Source organism: Orcinus orca, chromosome X, assembly GCF_937001465.1.
Source record: "Orcinus orca chromosome X, mOrcOrc1.1, whole genome shotgun sequence".
NCBI lineage: Eukaryota > Metazoa > Chordata > Mammalia > Artiodactyla > Delphinidae > Orcinus > Orcinus orca.
The window spans coordinates 18,448,078-18,472,289 of record NC_064580.1 but is presented as its reverse complement, the minus strand read 5'-3'; the positions used below and the strand labels follow the sequence as shown (position 1 = coordinate 18,472,289).

At 33.7% G+C, this 24,212-nt stretch overlaps 1 protein-coding gene across 11 annotated transcripts in view; it reads right to left on the bottom strand.

The window, feature by feature from the left end:
* Positions 1 to 24,212, bottom strand: part of CNKSR2 (connector enhancer of kinase suppressor of Ras 2) — a 258,260-nt gene that overhangs the window by 170,047 nt on the left and 64,001 nt on the right. For all 11 annotated transcript variants that reach the window (XM_049704702.1, XM_049704705.1, XM_049704701.1 and 8 more), the window contains one exon: positions 13,773 to 13,860. In XM_049704702.1, the coding sequence (XP_049560659.1) occupies positions 13,773 to 13,860 (88 nt within the window). The remainder of the gene's footprint in view (positions 1 to 13,772; positions 13,861 to 24,212) is intronic.

The window sequence follows — 24,212 nt, the reverse complement described above, 5'->3', positions numbered from 1 at the left end:
CTGAGCTTTGAAGTGAAGAGGATGTGGAGAACAGCTATAGCAACCCAGGATGGACATGGAACATGACCACTGGACATGAGTATTATTAAAAGCCACTAACATTTTCAGGTTGTTAGTACAGCATAATCTAGCTTACTTTGACTGATACAATCCTCCATAAAAGAGGGAAATACAGAACACTCAAGCAAATGAAGACCTAACCAACGCAGAGTTTAATGCAGTAACTACTCTATGAATTTTACATACCATACCTCTTCATTTCAGGAAATATGAGGTGCTATATCACTCCTCACACAATGTAATTCACAATTAACCTCAGACTACATTCTGCTACCTTCATGCAAATCTAGTCTTTTCCCATCTTGTATTTTAGAGAATTTTTGCCTCATTTTTTTAAGTTTGATTCATGCTCACTTGCATAATTACTTAATTCTGACCAGTTCTTCAACCTGCCACTATCAATTACAATTTCAATCCATTATTTCACTTGTGTTAGGGCCTAATTTCATCTGAATTACCTATCTGATGTTGGTGGTTATTCTGACCCAACCCAAGAGGCCTGGGTTATTAAAAACTACTTCAGCAGCAGGGCAAAATGCCTCAGAAAATCAGTGCCTATAACTAGTAGCTCTACATTTTCTTTGATTTGCTGCATTCATCTTATGTAAGTATGAAAATCTATGTCATAGATTTCGTGTAATGATTCAATGATATAATCCATGTAAGTCATAATATAATTCATAATAAATGCTAAAAATGTTATTATTATTCCTTCTTGTTTTAGTAACTCTAGTTCCTGCCTCTGTCTGTTGACACCACATTAGTTTCTAGCACTGGTTCCCCCCTTATTACAAATGCACAATGACCATTTTTGTTAATAACTTATATTTGATGTTTCAAAGGACAAGTCTAATCCCTTTGGATATGCATGTACGGCACAGATAGACTATGAGTTGATAACTACAGTTGTAAATTCAAAACTTTAACTAGTCTCTTTTATAAAAGTGTGGGCTCTGGGTTGATATCACCTACCAATAGTTGAACCTCCTGATCCATAGTTCTCAGTCATTCATACTGTGCTGTGATGAAGTCCAGGGAATATGCATGTTTAGCAAGCCTCCCTGGGTGAATCATGGTCCATGGACCAACCATTGGTAAACACTGTTCTTGATCACATACATTTTCTTCCCACCTCACGTTCACCTCATACTAAACCAGTAAAGTGTGACTATATCACGGTTGTTATCAACTTTGTCTCCACATTAGAATCAACTGAGGCATCATTTAAAAAATACTGATTACAACCCCACCACAGAGAGTCTAATTTAATAGGTCTTGGATGGGACCCAGATATCAGTGTTTTTAAATAAAGAGTTCTTTACTTGATTCTAAGATGAGGCCAAACTTGAGAAACAATGAGCAAGAAGTATGAAAACCATGTCAAAGCACCTGGATCTGAGTCCTGGCCATGTCACTAACTGACTATGTCACGGTCCCTCTCTAAAATTCCATTTACTCATTTACAAAATTGGGATGACATCTGGTCTACCTACTTCACCTGATTATTGTGAGGAACAAATCTGATAACATGTTGTAAAAGCATTTTGCCAACCTCAAAATAGTAATGATACTATCGCCTGCCTATTACACTTTATATAGCCCTTTTTTTCTTGCTAATACTTTTTAAATGTCATAAGGAATAGGATTTATCCAGATGATGTGGTTTGAGGGAGGGGTTAAAAAGATGAACAGAAGAGCCAAGGGCCAAATACATTTCAATTTTAAAAGGCAGTTCAGAATCTTTGTGGGGAGACAGGGCAGGAGAACATTTGTGCAGACAGTTTAAATGGGAGGAAACAGGAGGCCTAGTGAGATATTTAGTGGTGTGAGGAGGGCTGTGGAAAACAGTGAGACACTGAAAAGGAAATTAATAGTTATGGTATTAATAACTGCTGAATAGTGCTAGGGTAGACATTTCAAAAGGCATTAAAAACTTTGCAGATAGCACTTAAATAAGAGCAAGATACACAAGAAAATATTTGCAGAACCAGAACCAATAAAGTTACCTAATCAAACCTTTTGATTTTTCCCTTTAGGTACTTTGATAACTCCTGCTATGGCACTGCATAGTCCAGTAACATCATGTTCTATATTCCTTTAGGGCTCAGGTTTCTAAATTTGCTATCAGATCAAAATTGGAATTTTTAAGCTACAAAAGCATTCTAAATGCTACTCAGAAATGCACACATGGATTTATTTGGGGAGGGTGGGAAGCAGACTGGACAGTACTAGGAACCCTTTTTAGCTCCAAAACCAGCCCTCCCCTCCAAGCTTCTGATCCTCTCCACAATAATTCCTTTCCCCTCCCCTCCCCAATTCACTAGCTCATTACCAGTTTCACAAGGAGACTGGTGCCATCACCACTGTCTCTCCCAACTCATCTCCCTGGAGTTACAAGCATTAAAATGAGAAGAAATAGGAAGAAGCAGCCTTAAAATTTTAAGGACTAATTTTGTATCTGTAATAATCATGATATACCTGGATTTTATCAACTCTGTTTAGTTCTCTCTCAGGTTTTCATCAGCATCAGAATCAGTTACAGCAGCTACATTTAAAATCCTGTAACCCCTTTTTACGTGAAATTTTACGGGGAAAATTAATCCTTTCATTCTTTCAACAGACATTTATTTGCCAGGCACTGGAGACACAGAGGTGCAAAAGGCAGACAACTTGCATTCACCACTGCAAATCTTTTCTTAAATGGATTAGTATTACTTTTGGCTTGATTCTTTAAAAAGAATCATCACAATACATTACAAATGGGAGCATATCAGGGATTCTCTTCTGAAAAACTGACCACCTACAAGGGTTAAGAATCACCTAACCCATCTTTCTACATCTGTTTCCTTATATATAATATAGCAATAATGGTAAAAGTTCTATCTTCTTGGAGTCTTTGTGAGAAAATTTTAAAAGCCTCTCAAAAGGTGAACTGCATAATAAGACAAAATATAGTAATTCAGAAGGTGGGAAGACAATGAAAGTACATTACATAAATAAGCAATAAAAACTTTGGGAACAGGATGTGGTACATTTGTAAAGACGAGCATGTGTATACTGTATAAGCCAACAATTACTCTCCTACATACATAACTAAATGTAAGTATATATCCAAATATTCATGGTCAGGAGAATGGATACACATTGGAGTATATACACACAATTAAGTATTATATGAAGTGAAAGTGAATGAACTACAGTGACTAAACAAAACATGAATGAGTTCAGAAATACATCAAGTGAAAAAAGTAATATGCAGAGTGATACTATTTTTATAAAGCACAAAGACAAGCATAACTAAATGAGATGTTTAGAAAATGTATGCAACTATTTTATGAAAAAAAAAAAAAAACACCCTGAGAAGAGGCAGGGTAATGAGATGGGGAGGAGCACAGTTATAACTAAGACAATGTTGGTAATGTTCTAGTTAGTAAATTAAATGGCCAATTTATGAGTATCTGATTATTCTTATGCTTCAAAACATATATATGACATGCATTCTTTTGTGTATATATATATAATATTACATAAATTTAGAAATGTAATAGTGACAAAACAGATGTCTGAGAAACAGTATCCTGTCATTTGCTATCTAAAAGAATTTAATTAGTATACTACACCACACATCTAGTTCTTCTGTTATTATTAATGGTGATACTATCTACATCTTTAAAAGTGTTTTGGTAAGATGCTCAGATAACATGCAATATAGTCTAGGTTTGTAAAAGAATAAACCTATAAAAACAGCCTATTTCATTTTCATATAATATATAGTAAGTTTTAAAGTTATTTTTCACAAAAAAAGTGTCAGAAAGATGCTTTCCTAAAGTCTTATTATCATGTAATAATTTCATCACTCTTCTTTACCTTTCAGTCTGAGCCTTCAGAAAATTTGCAGCTACCAATAATCATGTTTTTTTTTAACATCAAGAATGAGGATTTCTCTTTCTCTCTGTTTGTGTATTTATATCTATTCAGATTATAATGCTATATTCTAGGCCTTCAAAGGGATACAGACATATATACACAGCATAATCTCAGCTTTGCAAATTCTATATGTTTTTTTGTTTGTTTGTTTTTTTGCGGTATGCGGGCCTCTCACTGTTGTGGCCTCTCCCGTTGCGGAGCACAGGCTCCAGACGCGCAGGCTCAGTGGCTATGGCCCAGGGGTCCAGCCGCTCTGCGGCATGTGGGATCCTCCCGGACTGGGGCACGAACCCGTGTCCCCCGCCTCGGCAGGCGGACTCCCAACCACTGCGCCACCAGGGAAGCCCTCTATATGTTTTTAGTTTTATATTTGTCTTCAGAAAAATCGTCCTCAAGCTATCTGGGTACTGTGCCTAATAGTTCTATATCTAACTCCTGATTCATTACGTTAGGATTATAAAGAAAAGTTTAAAAAGATAATGGCTTTGCTTATTCATCATCAACCGAAACAACTGAAGAAAACTTAAAGGACTGAGTATTGAACTAAAATATATTGCTTAAATATAAAATAAAAAAAACAGTATCTTTCATATTGCCTTCAACAGGTATGCTAAGTAATGTAATTCATACTGTTTAAAAATTACATATAAAGTTTGTCCTCGTTTTTGGTCTGAAATGTACCAGTTTCAAATCCCAAGAGCCCAAGTCCATTTTTCAGGTCACCTAGAATGTCTGATTCAGGAAGGCTTAAACACTAACCCTGAAAATACAGCAAAAATAATATTTAAAGCTGTGTTTGAGATGAATGATAGACTATCCTGGCTGAGCTTTCATATGGTTTAATACTTACTACATGAACCACAGAATATAGCCTGCCTACCCCAGTATAATTTATATCCCCATTTTAGAACTTTACATGTACTTCACTACTACTTGAATCTTAATATCCCTATTACAACACACATTCTGTAAGACTGACTATTAATTATACACTAGCCTTTTACCTTTACAAGTTTTGAGTTTTCCATTTTCAACTCTAGGTTGCTTGAATATGTTGATAGGGATGGCAAATTCACAAGTAACCAAAATTAATTTCTGTATTCCATTTGAACATGGACATTTCAAAATATCATCCAGAATATGAAACATATATAGTTACCAATTTGCCTTAAATTCTAAAATCATCCGAAATTAAACCAAAATTCTTTATAAAAAATCACTCATTGTAGAAACAGGTCTTTCTTCATTGCCCCTCAGTACCAAAAGTAAGCAGAGAATCACTCCTTTAAATTTTGTGTGAAACAACAAACTAACTGAGAGAGTTTCCAAAGATCTTTTGCTATACAAGGTAACTAAAATTGCCATTTATTAAGCACCCACTAAAATGCCAGATCATGAACTAGATCAATTTCCAATATTCACATAAATTCACCTACAATAATCCAACAAGGTGGTTGGTGATCCACTTTACAAATAAAGACACAGTTATCAAAGATATGAAGTAATCTGTCCAAGTTCATACAGTTTGTAAAGAGCAGAGCCATAATGAATTCAGATCTACTTTATATCAAAGCTCACTAACCTATTTTGCCATAAAAGGTAAGAGTAAATAATATAAAGTGTCAACTAGGAAGGTAAAGGACGTAATATTCATATAGATAAAACATAATAAAGTAAAATATGATAGTACTGTCAATAAACTCATAGGCCAAATTTTCTTGCTTAAATCCTTAATAAAACACAAAAAAATCATTTCTAAGGCTATTTTTACAAAATTGTGTAATCTTTTATTTTAATTTTTTGCTATTTATAAATACATGCCCTAACAATTTAAACCACAAATACCAGTTCAATTAAGTCCTAAAAAAGCTCTTATTTTCTCTTGGGTATTTACCTTGAGTAAATAACAACCCAATTAAGATAAAACAGGTTAGATCAAATTCAAGCAGGAATATTTTTTTAAAAGGGTTATATACTCAATATGTTCACTTACATTTTTATTTAAAAATGTATATTTAAAGAATAACTCATAAATAGTTTACTTTTACTGATATGTATTTAAAATGGTGTAAAGGTAGCAAAAATGAGTAGAAAGCACACACACACATAATTTAGAGGAAGATGTCCATCAAAAAGAACCATTTCCACTATTGACCTTTGAAGACTATTTTTTCCATTTTCTTGAACAAAGAGTTAGAAAGGAACAAAATACATCAGACAGGTAAATATGGAAAAAAAATCAAACAAATGAACTGTCATAAAATCAGAATAACAACTTAAGTAAAGATATTTATTAGAGGAAAGACCAAAGCAGTGGCACAGTTGTTTCTGGTGCTTAAGTTGGGATGACAGTAACTAGTCTTCTTTATGGTTTTCTGTATTTTTTAAATTAATGAGTATTATTATTTTATAAACTTTTTTAAAGGACAAAAGACCTAATAATTATGCAGTAAAATTAAAAAATTATGGCACAATACTAAATGAAAAAGACCATTTTGAAAATATATATGTGTATATGGATGAAAACAGACAAAATGGCAAGTAAAACAAGCAAAATGATAACAGGCATTTTCTTTGGGTGGAAAGATTACAAGCAATGTTTTTTTTCTTTTCATTACTCTAAATTTTTCTATAAAGCATATTACACTGCTTTTATAATATAAAAAATATAGAAATTAGAGGAGTATAGAGTGTGCTACATACAAACCTTTACACAGATGGCATACAACATCAACGGAACGAATACAAGCTAGGACCATAAAAGCTCCCTTTCAACATCTAAAAAAACTTCCAGTTCTCAGTGAAGATTCTCTCAGTTAAGATGTTTTGAACAGTACATGCTATTTCTTCAAATTTTAGAGGGTGGGAAAGGAAACTGTTGACCATGCAGTAGGTAAAAAAGCACATATTTAAAATAGATTGATGTTTTTAGAAAGGTTTCTAAAATTTCTCTTTTCTTTGTATTTTTTCTTCTCAAAAATTATTTACAACCATCTTAGGTGAAAGACTATTGACCTTTTTTTTTTTTTTCTAACTTTAAGCTGGGAATGGTAAGGGAAAGAAGTATGTTTCAAACACTATCCAGAAAATCAGTGATACTCAAGGACATGGAAAAATGAGTCTTAAAAGGATGAAAAACAAGCAAGCCCATGAGAAAACACAAGAACATTTTATAATATATAATTTAGAAGGGACCATTTCAGGTAAGAGTATATCAGCAGAACTTGAATTTTAAAACGAAGTCTTCATTTTACAATTGCATGTGAATCTACAACTATCTCAAAATAAAAAGTTTACTTACAAATTAAATTAAAAATTTTTTTAAATAAACAAAAAAGGAAGTTTTCACTCTGCATTTAACAGTTCAAAATCTGATTTAAAATGTTTCACATGTTGAAATTTTTCTCTCAGTATCTCCTTCACTGTATATGTAGCTGAAGAAAACTAACACCAAATGGAGAAAAAAATCTGTACATTTATTATTTAAAACAAACTTGCTATTCTAGTTCTTTGTATCAAGTCTTTTTCTCATCCATTTTATAATTAATAATACTTTACTTTTGTTTTTCACTTCACATTTGTGAACCATTTTTAATACATCTAATTTGATTCTCACAATAATAGATAGAATTATTTCTGTTTATAGATGGTTTGTCCAAGGTGAAATGCTCATGAAACAACAGGGCTAAGCCTCAAATCTCCCAATACTCATTGTCCCCACCCTCCGTCCCTTGCCCCAAGTATTCTAAGTTCCACCAAAGTTTCACCTGGCAAACCGATACTTTTGCACCCATTTCTTAACTAGTGACAATCTAATTAATCATTTTTTGTGTTTGAACTAGAAAAAATTTTAAATGGTGCAGTAGAATAATTTTAGGTTAAGCTGATACTCATTAGGGTAGGCATCATGGCAATTATTTCAATGCTGACAAGAAGTGCGTGGGTACCTGTCTCATTTTTCTGTTTCAGGTGCTGACAGTGCTCTAAATATCTGAAGCTTCAGTTCTTTGTGAGAATTCTTCCCATTTAAGATTTTAAAACCAGTTTCCCTTTTTTCTCAAATGTGTTATTATATCTTATGTGGGGAAGAGGTGTTGGGGGGAAGAATCTCTTTAAAAGACTTCAACTATAACTGTCTAAACCCATCACATCTGAAAATAAGAAAAACAGATACAGTAAGATTAAATAAATTCTTCCAAACAGAGCTTGTTAAAAGAAATTTCTCTTTCTCCTCTAATGTTTGCATTACTTTAAATATAAGTAGCCAATATCAAGAAGCACTTTCCACTTACTTCATAGTACCACTCCTTTGTGTTAAGAAGGGAAAAGAAAAGCTATTTGTGACAGTTTATTTTTAGATATTGATCATCTCATCTTGCTCAAAGGGAATAAAAATAATTAAAGTTGAGTGAAAATAATTTGAAGTACAGCATATTTCAACGCATAACTATCATCATAACTGTTCAGATGAGATTTCTTGAAAGCCTGGTAATAAATGCATGCCCTAGATATTTTTTTTTAAATCTACACTTTGCTTATTCAAGTTGGCCTCTTTTACTGGCAGCTTAAGTTTAATTCTGTCTTTAGATACTGCATACAATTCCAAGTGAATGAGATGATTAGTGTGTATTTAATGGCTGAATGAGACCATTAGATGGACACTGACTGTTTGTAAACTACGTAATTTATTTTAAAATATAATAAGTATTCATCTATGCTGTGCTCTTTCATCAAACTGAAAGTAGTATTTCTTCAATGTACATAGCATTCATTTTGTTTTTCTGATAACTCAAATTCATTTTAGAAAATCTGAAAAATACAGAAACATAGTCTAAATAAACTAAAATCACCTGTAGTTTCATCATCAAGAAGCAAACACTTAACTGTTTTTTTTCATCATTTTAATTACCATCCTCATTCCTATTGCCAAGATAGGGAGCAACAGACCACAGAGCCCAGAAAGACTTGGTATCAAAGATATGACATCACACAACAGTAGAAAAATAATAGATTATTTAAGAGATGATTTACAAATATTCATATCATGCCTACAATTAAGTTTCCTCTAAAAAAATATATTTTGTTAGTGTTATATAACAGCATAGTGTTTCAGAAGTTTCGTTCACTTTCATTCTAGCACTGGAAAATGGTTATCAGGATCAATATTTTTATTTTAATTAATGAATAAACTGAGATGTAAAGTGATGGGTGTCTCTGGATATCTCTGGGGTTCTTCATATGAGTAGCAGAGACAGAACTGCAGCTTTTACACTGGAGTTGAAATAAAAATAAGTAATGATTTAAGCATTTAATTCTAGATTTTTCTGGAAGAGTATAAATGAGTATGTGCTAACTACATGGGATAACTGGGGCTCAGGTCAATTTATTTTAACAAGTAAGTAATGAGCACAACATTGTTCCTGTTTTCAAGAAGATAACAGTCTCATGGAAGTCAGATAATTATGATTCACAGCAGAATATAACTGACAAGATGTAAAATGCATTTAAAGTAAGTTTAAGGGATTTCTACCTTTGCTCATACAACAAGCAATTGTAGCTGATAAGTCAACAAAGGGGACAAACTGTAATCATAAAAAATAATTAACACAGAAAAAGGAACAAAGACCAGATTGGAGACATAGAAGACAAAGAGCAAGGTGGTATATTTAATTTAATCGCAACTACATCAACCATGGTTGATTAAATATAAATGGTCAAAGTAGGGGGTATACAAACAATTATGAGAAATAGTAAAAGTTTCATGAGTGGGGTGGCATTTCCTAGAGGCCTTAAAGGATGGGACATAATTTTGACAGGCAGTGATAAAAAGATATATGGGACATGTTCTGAGGAGGCCTCACAACATAAAAAGATGAAACTGCAAGATCTATTTTACCAACAATAACTCATCTACATGAACTGGAGTACAATTAAGATACAAAGGAGTACTAGAAGATAAAATTGAAATTATGTTAGAACCTTACTTGGAGTCCTTTGAATTCCAAAGAGGAATTTGTAATCAATTTGGAAATTAGGGGAAAATCGCTGAAAGCGACAGAATTGGAGCTGGGCTTTGGGATGACTAGTCTGAAAGTGATCCATTCTATACTTATAAGTAGATTAAATCAGAATGTCATGAAGATGTATTTTATTTTATTTATTTTTTTGGTGGTACGCGGGCCTCTCACTGTTGTGGCCTCTCCCGTTGCGGAGCACAGGCTCCAGACGCACAGGCTCAGCGGCCATGGCTCATGGGCGTAGCCGCTCCGCGGCATGTGGGATCTTCCCGACCGGGACACGAACCCGTGTCCCCTGCATCGGCAGGCGGACTCTCAACCACTGCGCCACCAGGGAAGCCCTGAAGATGTATTTTATTGAGAGAAATTTACAACTAATATTTCCTTTAAGGTACCACATAAAAGACCTCGTTAAAGTAAGTGAATTAAGATATCAAGTCAGGTAACATGTTGGGAGGGGGTAGGCAAGGCAAGAACCAAGAACACCCATATACGGAGAAGTTTCTGTTTGGAAGCATCTTAAAGGTGACACATGGAACAGGATATGTGATGGGAAAATGAGAGTGAGGTAGAAGGAACTGTGAGAAATGTCATGAGCTACTGAACTTTAAAAAAAATAGAAATGGGTAATGTTTCTGCTACCCAAGAAGGGCAAGACATTCTCTTCAAAAGAAGGGCAAGAAGAAGGGCAAGGCATCCTCTTCCCAAGAAGGGCAAGGCATCCTCTTCAAAACAGAGTGTACAGTGGTCAAGGGTACAGAAAGTCCTTCTACGTCCTCTGTATACTTGGAGTATTTCAATTACTTGGTCAAGACAGAATGTACTTAAAGTTCAATCTGTAAAAGTATCTCTCTCGCTCTTCTACCTAATGTTTCCTGATCTGTAAATAGCAAAACTTAAACCCCTTATGCCTTGACGTAAGATTCCTAAAGAGAATGTTGAGCCAAACAGTGCAGCTGTTAAAAGGTCCTGTTATGAGCATGAACAAGCCTCTGAGGGCAATATCAGAATGGCATATGTCTTCTATGAAGTAGAGGTCTATAGCAGGTGTTCATACGTTCTGGAAACAAAAACTGCATCACTTGTTACTTAGATGGTAGGTTCTTAAAATAGCAGAATGGGTGGGTTAGTCCTATCTTACACAAACTGCACTTCCACCCCTGCACATGCCTCTACAGGAAGTTTTAAGTCACTGAAAATCATTTCAGCCATTCGTAATGTAACATTTGAAGGTTAGCGTGACAGAGGTATGCTCTGGAACCTGTGAGTTTAAACATAGAAAACTTTCCACTTTTGACTTCACTCTACGGTAAAAGTTAAAAGAAAGGTAATTTTTTTAAAAGATCACTTTGTTTATCTACTTTTGATATGGGAAAACATTAAGTATGAATGAATTCAGTGAAAATAAATACACCTGATTCTCCTTCAAGATTTTCAAGAAAACTTATCAGAGTTGCCATTTAGAATTGCAATCTTTGTTTACCAGGCAACAAAGAGTGGGCCAATTACTCAAAAGTTAACCTTAAACTGGCCATCCAGATCCAGATGTTTAAAGGAGACACAAGAAATTAAAAACATCCACTTTCTGTCATAATTATGCATGGAAATGACATTATTTTAGAAGGTGACATCAGGTGGATTGTATTCTCATAGAATGGATAATACGTATGAGTTTCTCATGTTTAAAAAGTTGAAAAATAAACTCAATTCTCCCATTTAATTCCACAGTATTTCAATTATTTTGGGTCTCATGTATAAATGAAAACCTTAAGTAATACATATAATAGTTATCACAGATCTTGTCATGTAGCGGATAATAATAGTTATTGTATTATTATGACTGTTGGCATATAGATTGCTACTGAACACATATCCAACGTACCATGAATGATTATCATACAAATACTGTGTAGTAGGTACCCTTAAAGCAGAGAAAACTTCTTTCTCTCATGGTAAAAGGGAAGAAACTAATAGTCTATTATCCACATCTCAAATCTCTGGTCAAGTTTAATGGCTTTAAAAAAAACAGCTTTAGAAACATATTTTTGAAGAAATGTCACTGACAATACAGATCTACAAGAAAACTTACCCATAGATTATATTACTGTTCTTTCATTCCTATGCCCTAGAACAGTGTATGAGAATCAGAATCACCTGGAAAACTAGTAAGCATGCAGATTCCTGGGCACTCCCCACAGTACATTTGGAGTGTGTGCCAAGAATCTGAATTTCTAACAAGTTTCTGTGTGATGATAATGCTACTGGCCCACGAACCACACTGGACTAGCATAGCCCTAGAACATGAGTCAGCAAACTGTGGCCCAGGGCTAAATTCAACCTGCTGCTTGTTTTTGTAAAACAAGTTTTATTGGCACATCACCATGTCCATTGATTTCACTTACACATTGTCTGCGGCTGCTTTTGCAGTTGAATACTTGGATCAAACATCATATAGCCTATATCATTAAAGCCTACAAAACCTTACATACTTAAAATTTGGCCTTTCACAGAAAACGTTTGCTGACCTTTGCCCTAAAATGCCACTCTTCTCCCTAATATCCAGTTGAAATCTTTGACATTCAGAAATAAAATTTACTGATAACAAATATGAAGACATGTAGTGAGACAACAGCATTTCAAGGCTGATAAAATGTTTATCATCTTCATCCATGTTTGTGACTAACAGCAGTGAGTTACTTTCTTACTGCTGTGATATAATCCTGATGAATGTCTGCTGTATTCCACAATTAAAAGTCATAAACTTACTCTCCTTTCTATAAACCTGCAGTTTCACAGAAATGGTGCTAATAAAATCTATACGGTACAACAGAAACTATACTGAAACATTTAAGATTGTATTAAAAATTTTTCTTATTTGAGAAAATACAGGCAATATAAGAAAATTATCCCTCGTCATAAAGGACAGGGAGTAGAAGGATAAATTAAATCATGAATTTCCCCAATAATCTTCTGCATCATCACATTTTATCCTCTGCTTTCCCTATTTCTGCATCACTGGATAGTTTAACAAAAAATGGCACCCTGAGAAAGTACCAGCAGTAGCAGCAATAGGTTGACATGAGGCTTACACAGAGTGGTGGTCGCTAGCCTCACACCTCTCAGATGTGTTTTATTATTAGATTTAAACAAATTTTTGCAGGATATGTACTAGTCAATTCACTCCTCTACCACTTCTCCATGTTATGCCAGGACATTTATATCAGCTGCTGCACTACTGAACACGTTTGATTTGGAGTCCCTGGCTTAAATAATATTCAAAGTAAAAAAAACTGGGTCATGTAAATAGATCATTTAAATGATTAAGGTGATAATTAAAGGCTATTATGTATATTTGTTTGTATGTATACCTATATAAATGAAACTATAGTCGTACTAATAAGGAACTAATGGTGTCTTAGAGCAAAAGTCTCAGATTGTTATTCAAATGTATTAATTTAATTTTGTGAAAGGCCATACAGTTTAGTCATCCCCACTAAAAGTGTGAGAGTAACCTACTTATTTATTATAAAGCTGTCTCTGGAGGTTCAGATCACTTTTACATCTGCTGATAAATAAAACTCTTGTTTACTGGGCTATATGCATAGTTTTCCAATGAATTATGTATTTGGTTTCTTTTGAACCATTTGTCTTTGAATGAGAAAAATCCCAAACCAGTATTTTATAATCTCTTGGTAAATACAAGTACTTCTTATTGTTAGAATATGAGATAGCTAATAAATTAACTGAAGAAAAATTTCCAGCTAATACCTGTTGCACGATTGTTGTTAATTCCAAGCAGAGCTGTATGACATTATTCCTTGTAACTGAATAGTCTGTGACAGCAGCAAATGGTGATCTATAAAGGAAAAAGGAAAACGGTGATTAATAGGAACAGCTTTTGAAAGTTCCCCAAATACAATAGCCTAAAATAAGATTTTGAGTAATATGAAATGAATTGTTCTGAAGTTTACATAGTGATAAACAATATTCGGAACATATTTAAGGAAGAAAATCGAGGGAAATGCTTGGAAGAGAATTCAAGAAAAATGTTTGCTTTCCATCAAATTTCTCTTTTTTTAGTGCTTAATATTTAAAAGTTCTTTCGTACTTCTTACGAGGTCTCTTCACTACATCTAAAATAAAACAACACCAAAAAGGCATGCTTTAGCAAAGACATTTTAGTTTATTTTCAAATGAAAGTAAGATTTTGAGTCCAGTGGCTTCTTGAAATAGTCACAATTCAGAGCTAGTCTAATGACAGCTATCACCTACCGAGGACTTACTATATGCCAGTTACTTTTCTAAATGCTTTACATGTACCAACTAATTTTCACAACTCTTATAAGACAGGCACTATTATCATTCCCATTTTACATATAAGAAATGTGAGGTAGAGAAAGGTTAAGTGAAAACTAGTAAATGGTGGAGCTAGTATTCAAACCCAGGAAGTCTGACTCCAGACTCCACAGCCCAGAGTTAAACACTAATATACCTACCTACTCTATGAACTTAAGTAGGTTTTTATTTGTACCAAATCAATTACTTACATCACTTCACATCCCTTTTCAAACAACTTGGCATGTAAATAATATATATTGGTATGAGGTTTATATTTTCAAGAATGTTATAGACAGCAGCAGTCTTCCCAAGCAAGTGTTTTGCCACCAAATGAATTCAGTGCCTTTCCATTAGTCCTTATCCTCTCTCTTGTCTAAGAATGCCAGTCAGGTTTTTGTGGGGCCAAAGCTTATATGATTTGGGAGGCCCAGTTTAAAGAAAACAAAATCACAAATAGAAAAGAAGGTATGGGGGTAAATATTTAGTCAGATTACTAGAACTTTAGTGCTTTGGATCTCTCTACTGATAACTCTTAAGGCAATTTACTATAAATGATTATATAAGACTGCTTCCTGGTTACAAACTGAATTTGTCTCTCTTCTAGAAAACTCTACAACTCAAGCACCTCCCATTGTCACAGGGGTCCACAGGAGAGGCCCTTTATTGGTTACATTTTTTAAAAAACGTATTTTTCACTTATGTATTTTGGCCATTCTAATAGCTATGTAGAGGCTTATCACAGATTTAACTTGCATTTCCCCAAAGTTATATGTATTTGCTCTATATATTATCTATATTTAATCGTTAACTATATTTCCCTAATAATTTTCTAACTGGTTGTGCTGACTTGTGCATATTTGCTATCCATATATAATCTTTAGTGAAATGTCTGCTCAAGCCCTTTGCCCATTCTTTATTTAGATTTTTGGCATTACTATTGAGTTTAGAGACTTCTCAGTATTTTCTGTATGTAAGTCCTTTGTTGAATAGGTAACCTGTAAAATTTCTTCTCAGTCTATGGCTTCTCTTTCCATCCTTTAACAGAATCTTTAGCAGGTCAAAAGTTTTTTATTTTAATGAGGTCAAATTTATCGATAATTTCTTTTCTGGATTGTACCTTTAGCCTTACATCTAAGAAATCTTCACCTGACTCTAACTCAAGTTTTCTTCTAAAAGTTTTTTATTTTACTTTTAGATCTATGACCCATTTTTAACTCAATTTTTGTATAAGGTGTGAGGTTTGGGTCGAGGTTCACTTTTTTCCCTCTGCCTATCCAAGTGTTCCAACACCATTTGTTGAAAAACTAACCATTCTCCACTGAATTGCTTTTGCTCCTTTGTCAAAAACTGGCTAACCATATGCATAAAGTTCTGGACTCTCTGTGTCTATCTTGCCACCAATACCAGTTTTGATTACTGAAGTTATATAATATTTAAAATAGTATTAAAAAACTTCAAAATTGATGAAGTATTATGGTCCCTTTATTTTTTAATACAAATTTTAGAATCATACTGTCTGTAGCTATAAAAAATTCTGCTGTAATCTTTATGTGAATTTTATTAAACCTACAGGAAGATTTGAGAATTGACATCTTTACTAAGTTGAGTCTTCCAATCCATGAACACAGTATGTCTCTCATTTATTTAGGTCTTGTTTGATTTTATACATCAGTGTTTTATAGTTTTCACATACAAATCCTGTAGATATTTTGCTAAATTTATATGTAGGCATCTCATTAATTCTAGAGCAACTGTAAATTATACCACGTTTTTACTTTTTGTTTCCAACTGTACATTGCTAGTATACAAGAATGTGATAAATTTTTCTGTGTAGACTTCATATTCTACAACCTTGTCAAATTCACTTACTAGTTCAAAAAGATGTTTTGTAGCTATCTTGGAATATTCTACACACAGACATATATTATCTGCAAATAGGAAAAGTTTTATTTTTTCCTTTCTAATCTCTAGACCTTTTACTTCCTTTTCTGGCCTACTGTATTGGATATAACAGGAGGGATGAGAGTGGACAGCCTTGCCTTATTCCCAATCTTAGGAGGAAAGCATTGTCTTTCACAGTACAAGGTCAGCTGTTGCTTTTTATATATGCTTCATATCAAGTTGAGATATTACTACTCTATTCCTACTTTGCTGAGAATTTTTCTCATGATCGGGTATAGGATTCTACTGAATGCTTTTTTTTTACATTAACTGATATGATTATATGATTTTTATTCTACAGCACATTAACATGGTAGACTATATTGATTTATTTTCAAGTACTGAAGCAGCCTTGCTTGCCTAGAATGAATCCCACTTAGTCAAGGTGCACAGTTCTATTTATATGTGGTTGGACTTGGATTGCCAATATTTTGTGGAGGATTATAACATGTAAGTTTGTACTATCTTTGCCGGGTATTGGAATCAGGATAATGATTGTACCATAAAATGAGATGGGATGGATTACCTCTATGTCTATTTTCTGAAATAGACTGTGTAGAATTGGTGTTATTTTTTCTTTAAACATAGAATTCACCAGTGACATCATCTAGGCCTGGACCTTTTTTCCCCTACTCCAAAGAGTTTCTAAGTACAATTCAATTTCTTTAATAGTTACAGGATTATCCAGAGAATCTATTTCATCTTGGGTAAGTTTTGGTAGTTGTTGTGTTTTTGAAGGAATTGGTTCATTTCATCTAAGCTGTCAAATGTATGTATAAAGAATTATTTGTAGTATTCCTTTATTATCCGTTTAATTTTGATTGACTTCTCAACATAGTGTGGTCCCGTTTTCAGTTTCATTGATTTCTGTTCATTTATCATTATTATTTGCTCCCTTTTGCTGCTTTGGGCTTATTTTCTACTTTCTTTTTTCTTTAATTTTATTTTTTTAAGAATACTTAGCATGAGATCTAACCTCTTAACAAAAATTTAACTGTAAAAGATAATACTATTAATTATAGGTACAGTGTTCTACAGCAGATCTCTAGAACTTTTTCATTTTGCTTAACTAAAACTTTATGCCCATGCTTGTTGATTAGCAATTATTTTTCTACTTTCTTGAGATGAGAGCTTAGATAATTGATTTGAGACCTTTCTTTTGTTCTGATATAAGCATTCAGTGCTGACAAATTTTCCTTTCAGAATTGCTTTAGCTGCCTGCCTCAAAAACTATGACTTGCTCTAATTTTCATTCTGTTCAATGTATTTCTTTTTATTTCCCTTGAGATTTCCTCTTTTATCCATGGATTAGTTAGAAGTGTGTTGTTTGATTTCCAGTTTGACTCCATTATGGTTAAAGAAGAGATTCTAACTGATTTAAACTATTTTAAATGTGTTGAAGTTTGTTTTTTGATGCAGATACGGTGTACCTTCATGAATGTTCCATGGGCACTTGAAAAGAATTTGTATTCTGCTGTCGTTGGATGAAATGCTCTCAAAATGTCAAGTATATCTTGTTATCTGGTGTTGTTCAGCTCTTCTAATCCTTACTTTCTGTTTTGAGAGAGGAGATGAGGTATCCAATTGTAATTGTGGATCTGTCTATTTCTTCTTTTAGTTCTGTCATTTTTTGCTTCAAGTACTTTGAAATTATTGTGTGGTATATACATCTTAGCAGTTTCTGTTTCTTGTTTTTTGAATTGTCTATTTATAGGCTCATCTGTTGCATTTTGGTGTTCTTCGTTTTTAATTTAAATGTAATATTCACATAGTACACATTAACCCCCTGCTTCTCATAACTGTTTGTTGCAAGTATTTTCCCCCGTTTGTCATCTGTCTTATACTTAGTCACGTTTTTCAATTTTATGTAGTCAAACAGCATATTTCTTTGCATTTTATTCCATATTTTAAAATACTTAATAAGTCTACATCTAGAAATCATTTTCTCCAGTTTTCTTATGGATTTATTTTTCCCTCTTAAATAAATGATAGGCCTAAAATTACTTTAGTGAACAGGTAGTGTTCTATCATTATTTATTCTCCAAAGGCTTAATCAAGTACCCCAATTCCACTTATCAAATGACCCTTTCTTTTTCCAGGGGTTTGAACATATTGTTTTGTTAAATGATTCTATGTATTGCAGTCTATTATGCGCTGTCTTCCACTACTGTTTATTCCTATTCCGAAATGGTATATTTTTCAACATAGTTTACTAAAACAGGAGTCATTAAGAATTTAAATAATGATAATTAGAACAAAATGCATGTAATTAATTAATCTGAAGTCATTGCATAGGTATATCTAAATTTATTAAAACTCATTAAACTTAAAATGGATAAATTTTATAGAATGTAAATTAGGCTTCAATAAAACTATTTTTAAAAAGATGTTAAGATACAAGCACTTCTAGGAAAACATCATTTAAAAAACCACCCCAAGACCATTTTTTTTGCTGCACTGAAGCATAAAAATTGGCATTTTAATTAAGAATTCAAAAATGCTTCTGGCATGATTAGAAAGAGCTTGGGTTCCTAGTTTTGCAAAGGTCAAAGTCTGTTAATAAAATCTAAAAGTTTCATTCAAAAGTGATGAGATGAAGTACAGCATGATTTTCCCCATAAAATCTTAAAAAAAGACTCATTTGATCTTGAAAATGTACCAAAAGAAAAATCTATTTGATAACAGAATGCCTGTAAGCAGACTGAATTCTAAGGCGTGTTTTCCACTTTCCTGAGCACTCATATTTCAAGTGGGACAAGCTTCTCACTCAAGATTAACTGTCAAAAAAAACTGGAAAAAAAATCTAAGATATACCTAGGAAAACATGCATTTTATCTTGTAGTGAATTCCCCTAAAGTTTTCATTTTAAAGGCAAATCATATACAACCACACAAGAACCATTCTTAGCAAGCACATCTTAATGTTTGGGATGATGATAAATAAAAGAAGGCTGACAGGTTCCAATCTTTGTCAGTTACCAAAGATGAACACTCAATCATGACTAATGAGATAAAGAAATGGATCTCTATAGAATAGCTGAACATGATCAACTTGAAAACAAAACAAAATTAAGGGAGGAATTTGTTCCTCAGTCTAAAGAAACCCCAAGTTAGAGCTCAGGCTACTTAGAAAAAAACACTTGGCTGACTCGACATAAAGAAAATAAAATTCATGGCAGGAAAAATTTTTGATGTCAGAAAGTTAAAAAATAAATAAATAAAATCTTTGGCTCATTAATAAATGGCCATTACAGGAACCATCCTACTTAGATCTTAAAAGTTACACAACTATCCTCAAATCATCATATGGATAATAAAATGCTTATACTTCTTTCTAGTGCAAAAGTTATTGACCCTATAAAAATTATTTGTTGTACATTCTTTTCAAACAAAAGCATTTATGGAAAGGTTATTAATGGTTCAGAAATCCTAAACAAATTAGAAGCTAACAAGAGAAGCTAACAAGAAAAACTAAGGAGTTAATTAGGAAATCTGGAAGGCCTTACTGTTTCTCAGGTTGGCATTGCTGAGCCTGAGGGGCATTCTATGAACAATAGCCTTGCTAACATCACTGCTCATTTCTGGAACAAGAGGTGCCAAGTTGGAGCACTGAGCACACAAGAGGAAATAAGACCAAACAACAACGAGCCACAGCATTTGGTAGTGTTTGGGGTAGATTTCTTTGTCTCTGTAATTTTTCCCTGGTATAGAAATAATTTTTGTCCTATAGTTTCATATCATAGAAGAAGAAATTAGTTCAACCACTTTTGTAGATAAAGCAAAAGATTTCAAAGAATACATTTTTTCCCTTGGCATACTAACCCTTATGCCTTAAACATTTAAAAGGTTTTCAGTGATATAAAAAGACATCTCATTGATCCTTTCAAAACAGAATGATCTTAAAATGTATTTCAGAAACAATTAGAAATAGGTATTAATGCTAAAAATGAGAGAAAATAATACATTTTCATTATAAATAGCAAAATAAACTTTTTCTATACATAATACTTTTGAATATTTTTTAATGATGTTACTGTACAACATGGTACATACAGCGATCTGGAAACCTCCAAGTATAGATTGATTTGAAAAAGCCATATAAAACTGTAAGAAAGATGAGGTGTGAAAAACAGCAGGATGTAGGTTAAAAATAGACAAGTAAACCATGAATTGAAAATAAACAGTAAAGCTACCAACTGTGATTCACCTCTGAGGCTTTTCCTCTGGGAAAGTCTGTTGTTTCACTCAAGTCAATATTTAAAATACGAAGAAAAAGGGGATTTCTGTTAGCCTTAGATTTTATTTTCTTTAAGAAATGTAAGGAGCTAATTTTTGAAAATAAATGTTACTTAAATGGAAGCTCCACTGAAATTGCAGTTTTTGTGATTTGTAAACATTTTCCCTAGCACCCTAATGCTTTTGCCTTAAACGTTCAAAAGGTTTTCAATGATATTAAGAGATATCTCATTGATGTCTTCAAAGTAAAATGAGAAATAAACTTTCTATAAAAAAATTCTATATAGCAATTTGAAGTATCAAGGCCAGAAAAAGAAAAGTGGTATTCTTGTTTAGCATTTGAGGAGAAACACCAAAGTACAAATAAATGTTTATATATGCCGCATTCCTAAGAATCGCTTCCTCAAAATCCTTAAGAACTGGTCCACATTCAAAAGGAGACGTAGTATGACAAAGGAACATGATAAAAGAGAAACAAGAAGGGCTTTGGTATCACAACAAAAATAGATTCAGGGCTTTCCTGGTGGCGCAGTGGTTGGGAGTCCGCCTGCTGATGCAGGGGACACGGGTTCGTGCCCCGGTCCGGGAAGATCCCACATGCCGCGGAGCGGCTGGGCCCGTGAGCCATGGCTGCAGAGCCTGCACGTCCGGAGCCTGTGCTCCGCAACGGGAGAGGCCACAGCAGTGAGAGGCCCGCGTACAGCAAAAAAAAACCAAAAAAAAAAAAAATAGATTCAAATTATAATTTTCACACTAGTGAACAACTTCAGGCAAATTACTTCATGTTTCATATGTAAAATGAGGATAATGATACCCGCTTCGTGAGAATTCAATAAGTCAATACATGAAAAGCATCTAGTTCAGTATGGAGCTAAATTAAAGATTTTATCCTATTCTTTCTTTTCCTTTCTCCCTTCAAGTGACATAAAATAAAAATTGCAATAAACTCATCATATTGCTGTGCATGCAAGTTCTCCCAAAATGTAAAAAAAAATTAATGCCAAAAAGTCAGATTTTTAAAAAATTAAGCCAGTTGTTTGGCATCAAAATAACCATAGTTACCTGAGAGAATTTTTCATTTTTCAACTAAAGAATTATACTATATTGTACACTAAAGGAATAAACTAAGGTTAAAGATCCAATGCTTGGCAATATTCGATTGCAGTGACCATTTTACACCCTCCAAATTAAAGGCAATCTACCATGACAAATCAAGATATTAAACGTTTTTGGTCAACATAATTTCTATGGAACTTTTATAATTAAGTACTTAAGTTCTAAGTTCTTCAAAACAAAAATAAAAAAGACAAGATACATTCTTACCTTATATAAAGAAAGCACAAAAACAGATTAGTTTTGGTCTAGAACTTGGTATTAACTAAATTTAGTCAGAGAAGAGGTAGGGAGTTAAATCATGATTCTACAAGTCACCAACAAACTTTGTTAGTGTTTATTCTTTGAAATTATGTAAAGGGAAATAAGATGAATATATTCCTCATATGGCTTTGGTGAACAAGGTCAATGATTTATAGAATATTAGTGCTTAGAAGAGAACTTCAAATTCTGCAGGTCTTACATCCTTATTCTAAAAAGAAAATAAAAACAGAGGTTAAGGTTCAAGGTTACCCAGGGCCAGAGGCAGAGTTGAAACTCAACTCTCTCTTAGCCCTTTGTTCTTTTATACTATTTCACGATGTATTTCGGCAGGGATTCACAACAGAGTCATGGAGAACACTGCTCTTTTGGCTTTTCTAGCATTGATTAATGTGTTTTGCTTCCTGTGTAGTTTGCAGAACACACTGAAACAAGAGGGCATGTGGAATGTTGTCTTGTGCTCTTGCTGCTACCTAGAAAACATTTTTTCTTTGAAAGGAATAAAAATATAACTTAAATACACACCCACTAACAATCTCTAATAAAAGTCTGGGCTACTTGTCAGGAAAACAAACAGCATAAACATTTTACTTGGCACAGTTATAGATAAAATCCTATTACATTTAAACTGATTTTGGGACCTTTTGAAATTTATATTAGCCAAGGAGTAGTTAAGATATTCATACAATCCATGGAAGAGAAGGAAGCAAAGTAAGTTCCCAGATATAGAAGTAGCCCTCATCATTTGCCTTTCCTCTTTTCCAACACCTCTAAAAGATGCAGTCTATGAAAAGTAGAAGTTAATATTATACAAAACTATCCTGAACTACAAACCATTTCACAGAAAAATTTCTTCAAAGAGGAGTTATCACTTACCTTTAACTCACAATCAACCCAAGAATTCCAGTTTTCATTAATTCTAAGTAAAAACACTAAACTGTTGTTGGTAAGATCACATATATCCTGATTCCCTAATTTACTACACACTTTCAGCCTTACCGTGCCTAACCTGTCAGCAGCATTTGACTCTACTGACCACTTCCTTTTTTTCCCTAAAACCCCTTATTCCCATCTTAAACGTTCTCACCACATACACAAAAAAGGTAATTATGCGAGGTGATAGATTATATGAACTAATCTTATCATGGTAATCATTTTGCAATGTATATGTGTATCAAATCATCACGTTGTACACTTTAAACTTACACAATGTTATATATCACTCATATCTCAATAAAGTTGGAAAAAAATACTAAAATATCAACACTGCCCCCCCCACCCGCCCACCAAAAAACTCTTTACTCCCTTTGCTACCGTGACACCACTCTCAACTAATTCTATCCTATGGAGTCTGGTTATGTCTTCTTATTTTTTTCCATAAGCTGAACTTCTAATCATCCTTCAGTTCTTGGTGGTCTGCAGAGGTCATTCCTTTTCTCAGTTCTCTTCATTCACTCAGAAAAATTTATTGAGCACCCACTATAGGGCAGGAACTCTTCTAGATAATTGTGATAGCAGTGAACAAAGCAGATGAAAATCCATGCTCTCCAGAAGCATACATTATATATAGAGCAGTCAGACAAAAACAATAATAACACATAAGTAAATTACATACTGTGTTAGAAGGGTTTGTGTTATGGAAAGCAAATAGAGCAGGATAAGAGGAATCCATTCTAAAATTCTCCTTACACCACCATATTAATGCATTCAGGACTTTAACTACCACCTATATTTTAACTATTCCCAAATCTCTATCCACCGTATATCTTTTCTGAGCAGCAATACTCTAAAGACCTTTTCACAGTCTATCATGGCCAACACTCAACACTTGTCCTCCACCATAACCTGTTCCTCCTGTTTTGATAATGGCATCACCATCCATTGGGTCAGCCAAGTTAGATACCTCTTATTCACCTTAGGTGTCTCCTTTTCCTTAGTCTCTCTGTCTAACAGTCTTCTATCCTCACTGCTGCTTCTCTAATTAAAGATCTCAGTAAATAGCAATGGAGAGAATCAACTCTGTAGTCAGGCGCCTGGAATGAACCCTGGCTCCACCACTTACTTCCTATTTGGTTTTGAACTTAACTTCTGCCTCTGTATGTGCCAGTTTTCCTATCTGTAAAATGAAGACAACTCTCCTAGGTTTGCTTTGAGTGTGGCTGGTAGCATCAGAATCACCAATAGTAGCAGCAGCATGATAACAGTTGGTACTCCATACTGGCAGGTTCCATTCCATGGATTCAACCAACCTCGAATCGAAATATTTGAAAAAAAATTCCAGAGAGTTCAAAAAAGCAAAATTTGAATTTGTTGTACAAGG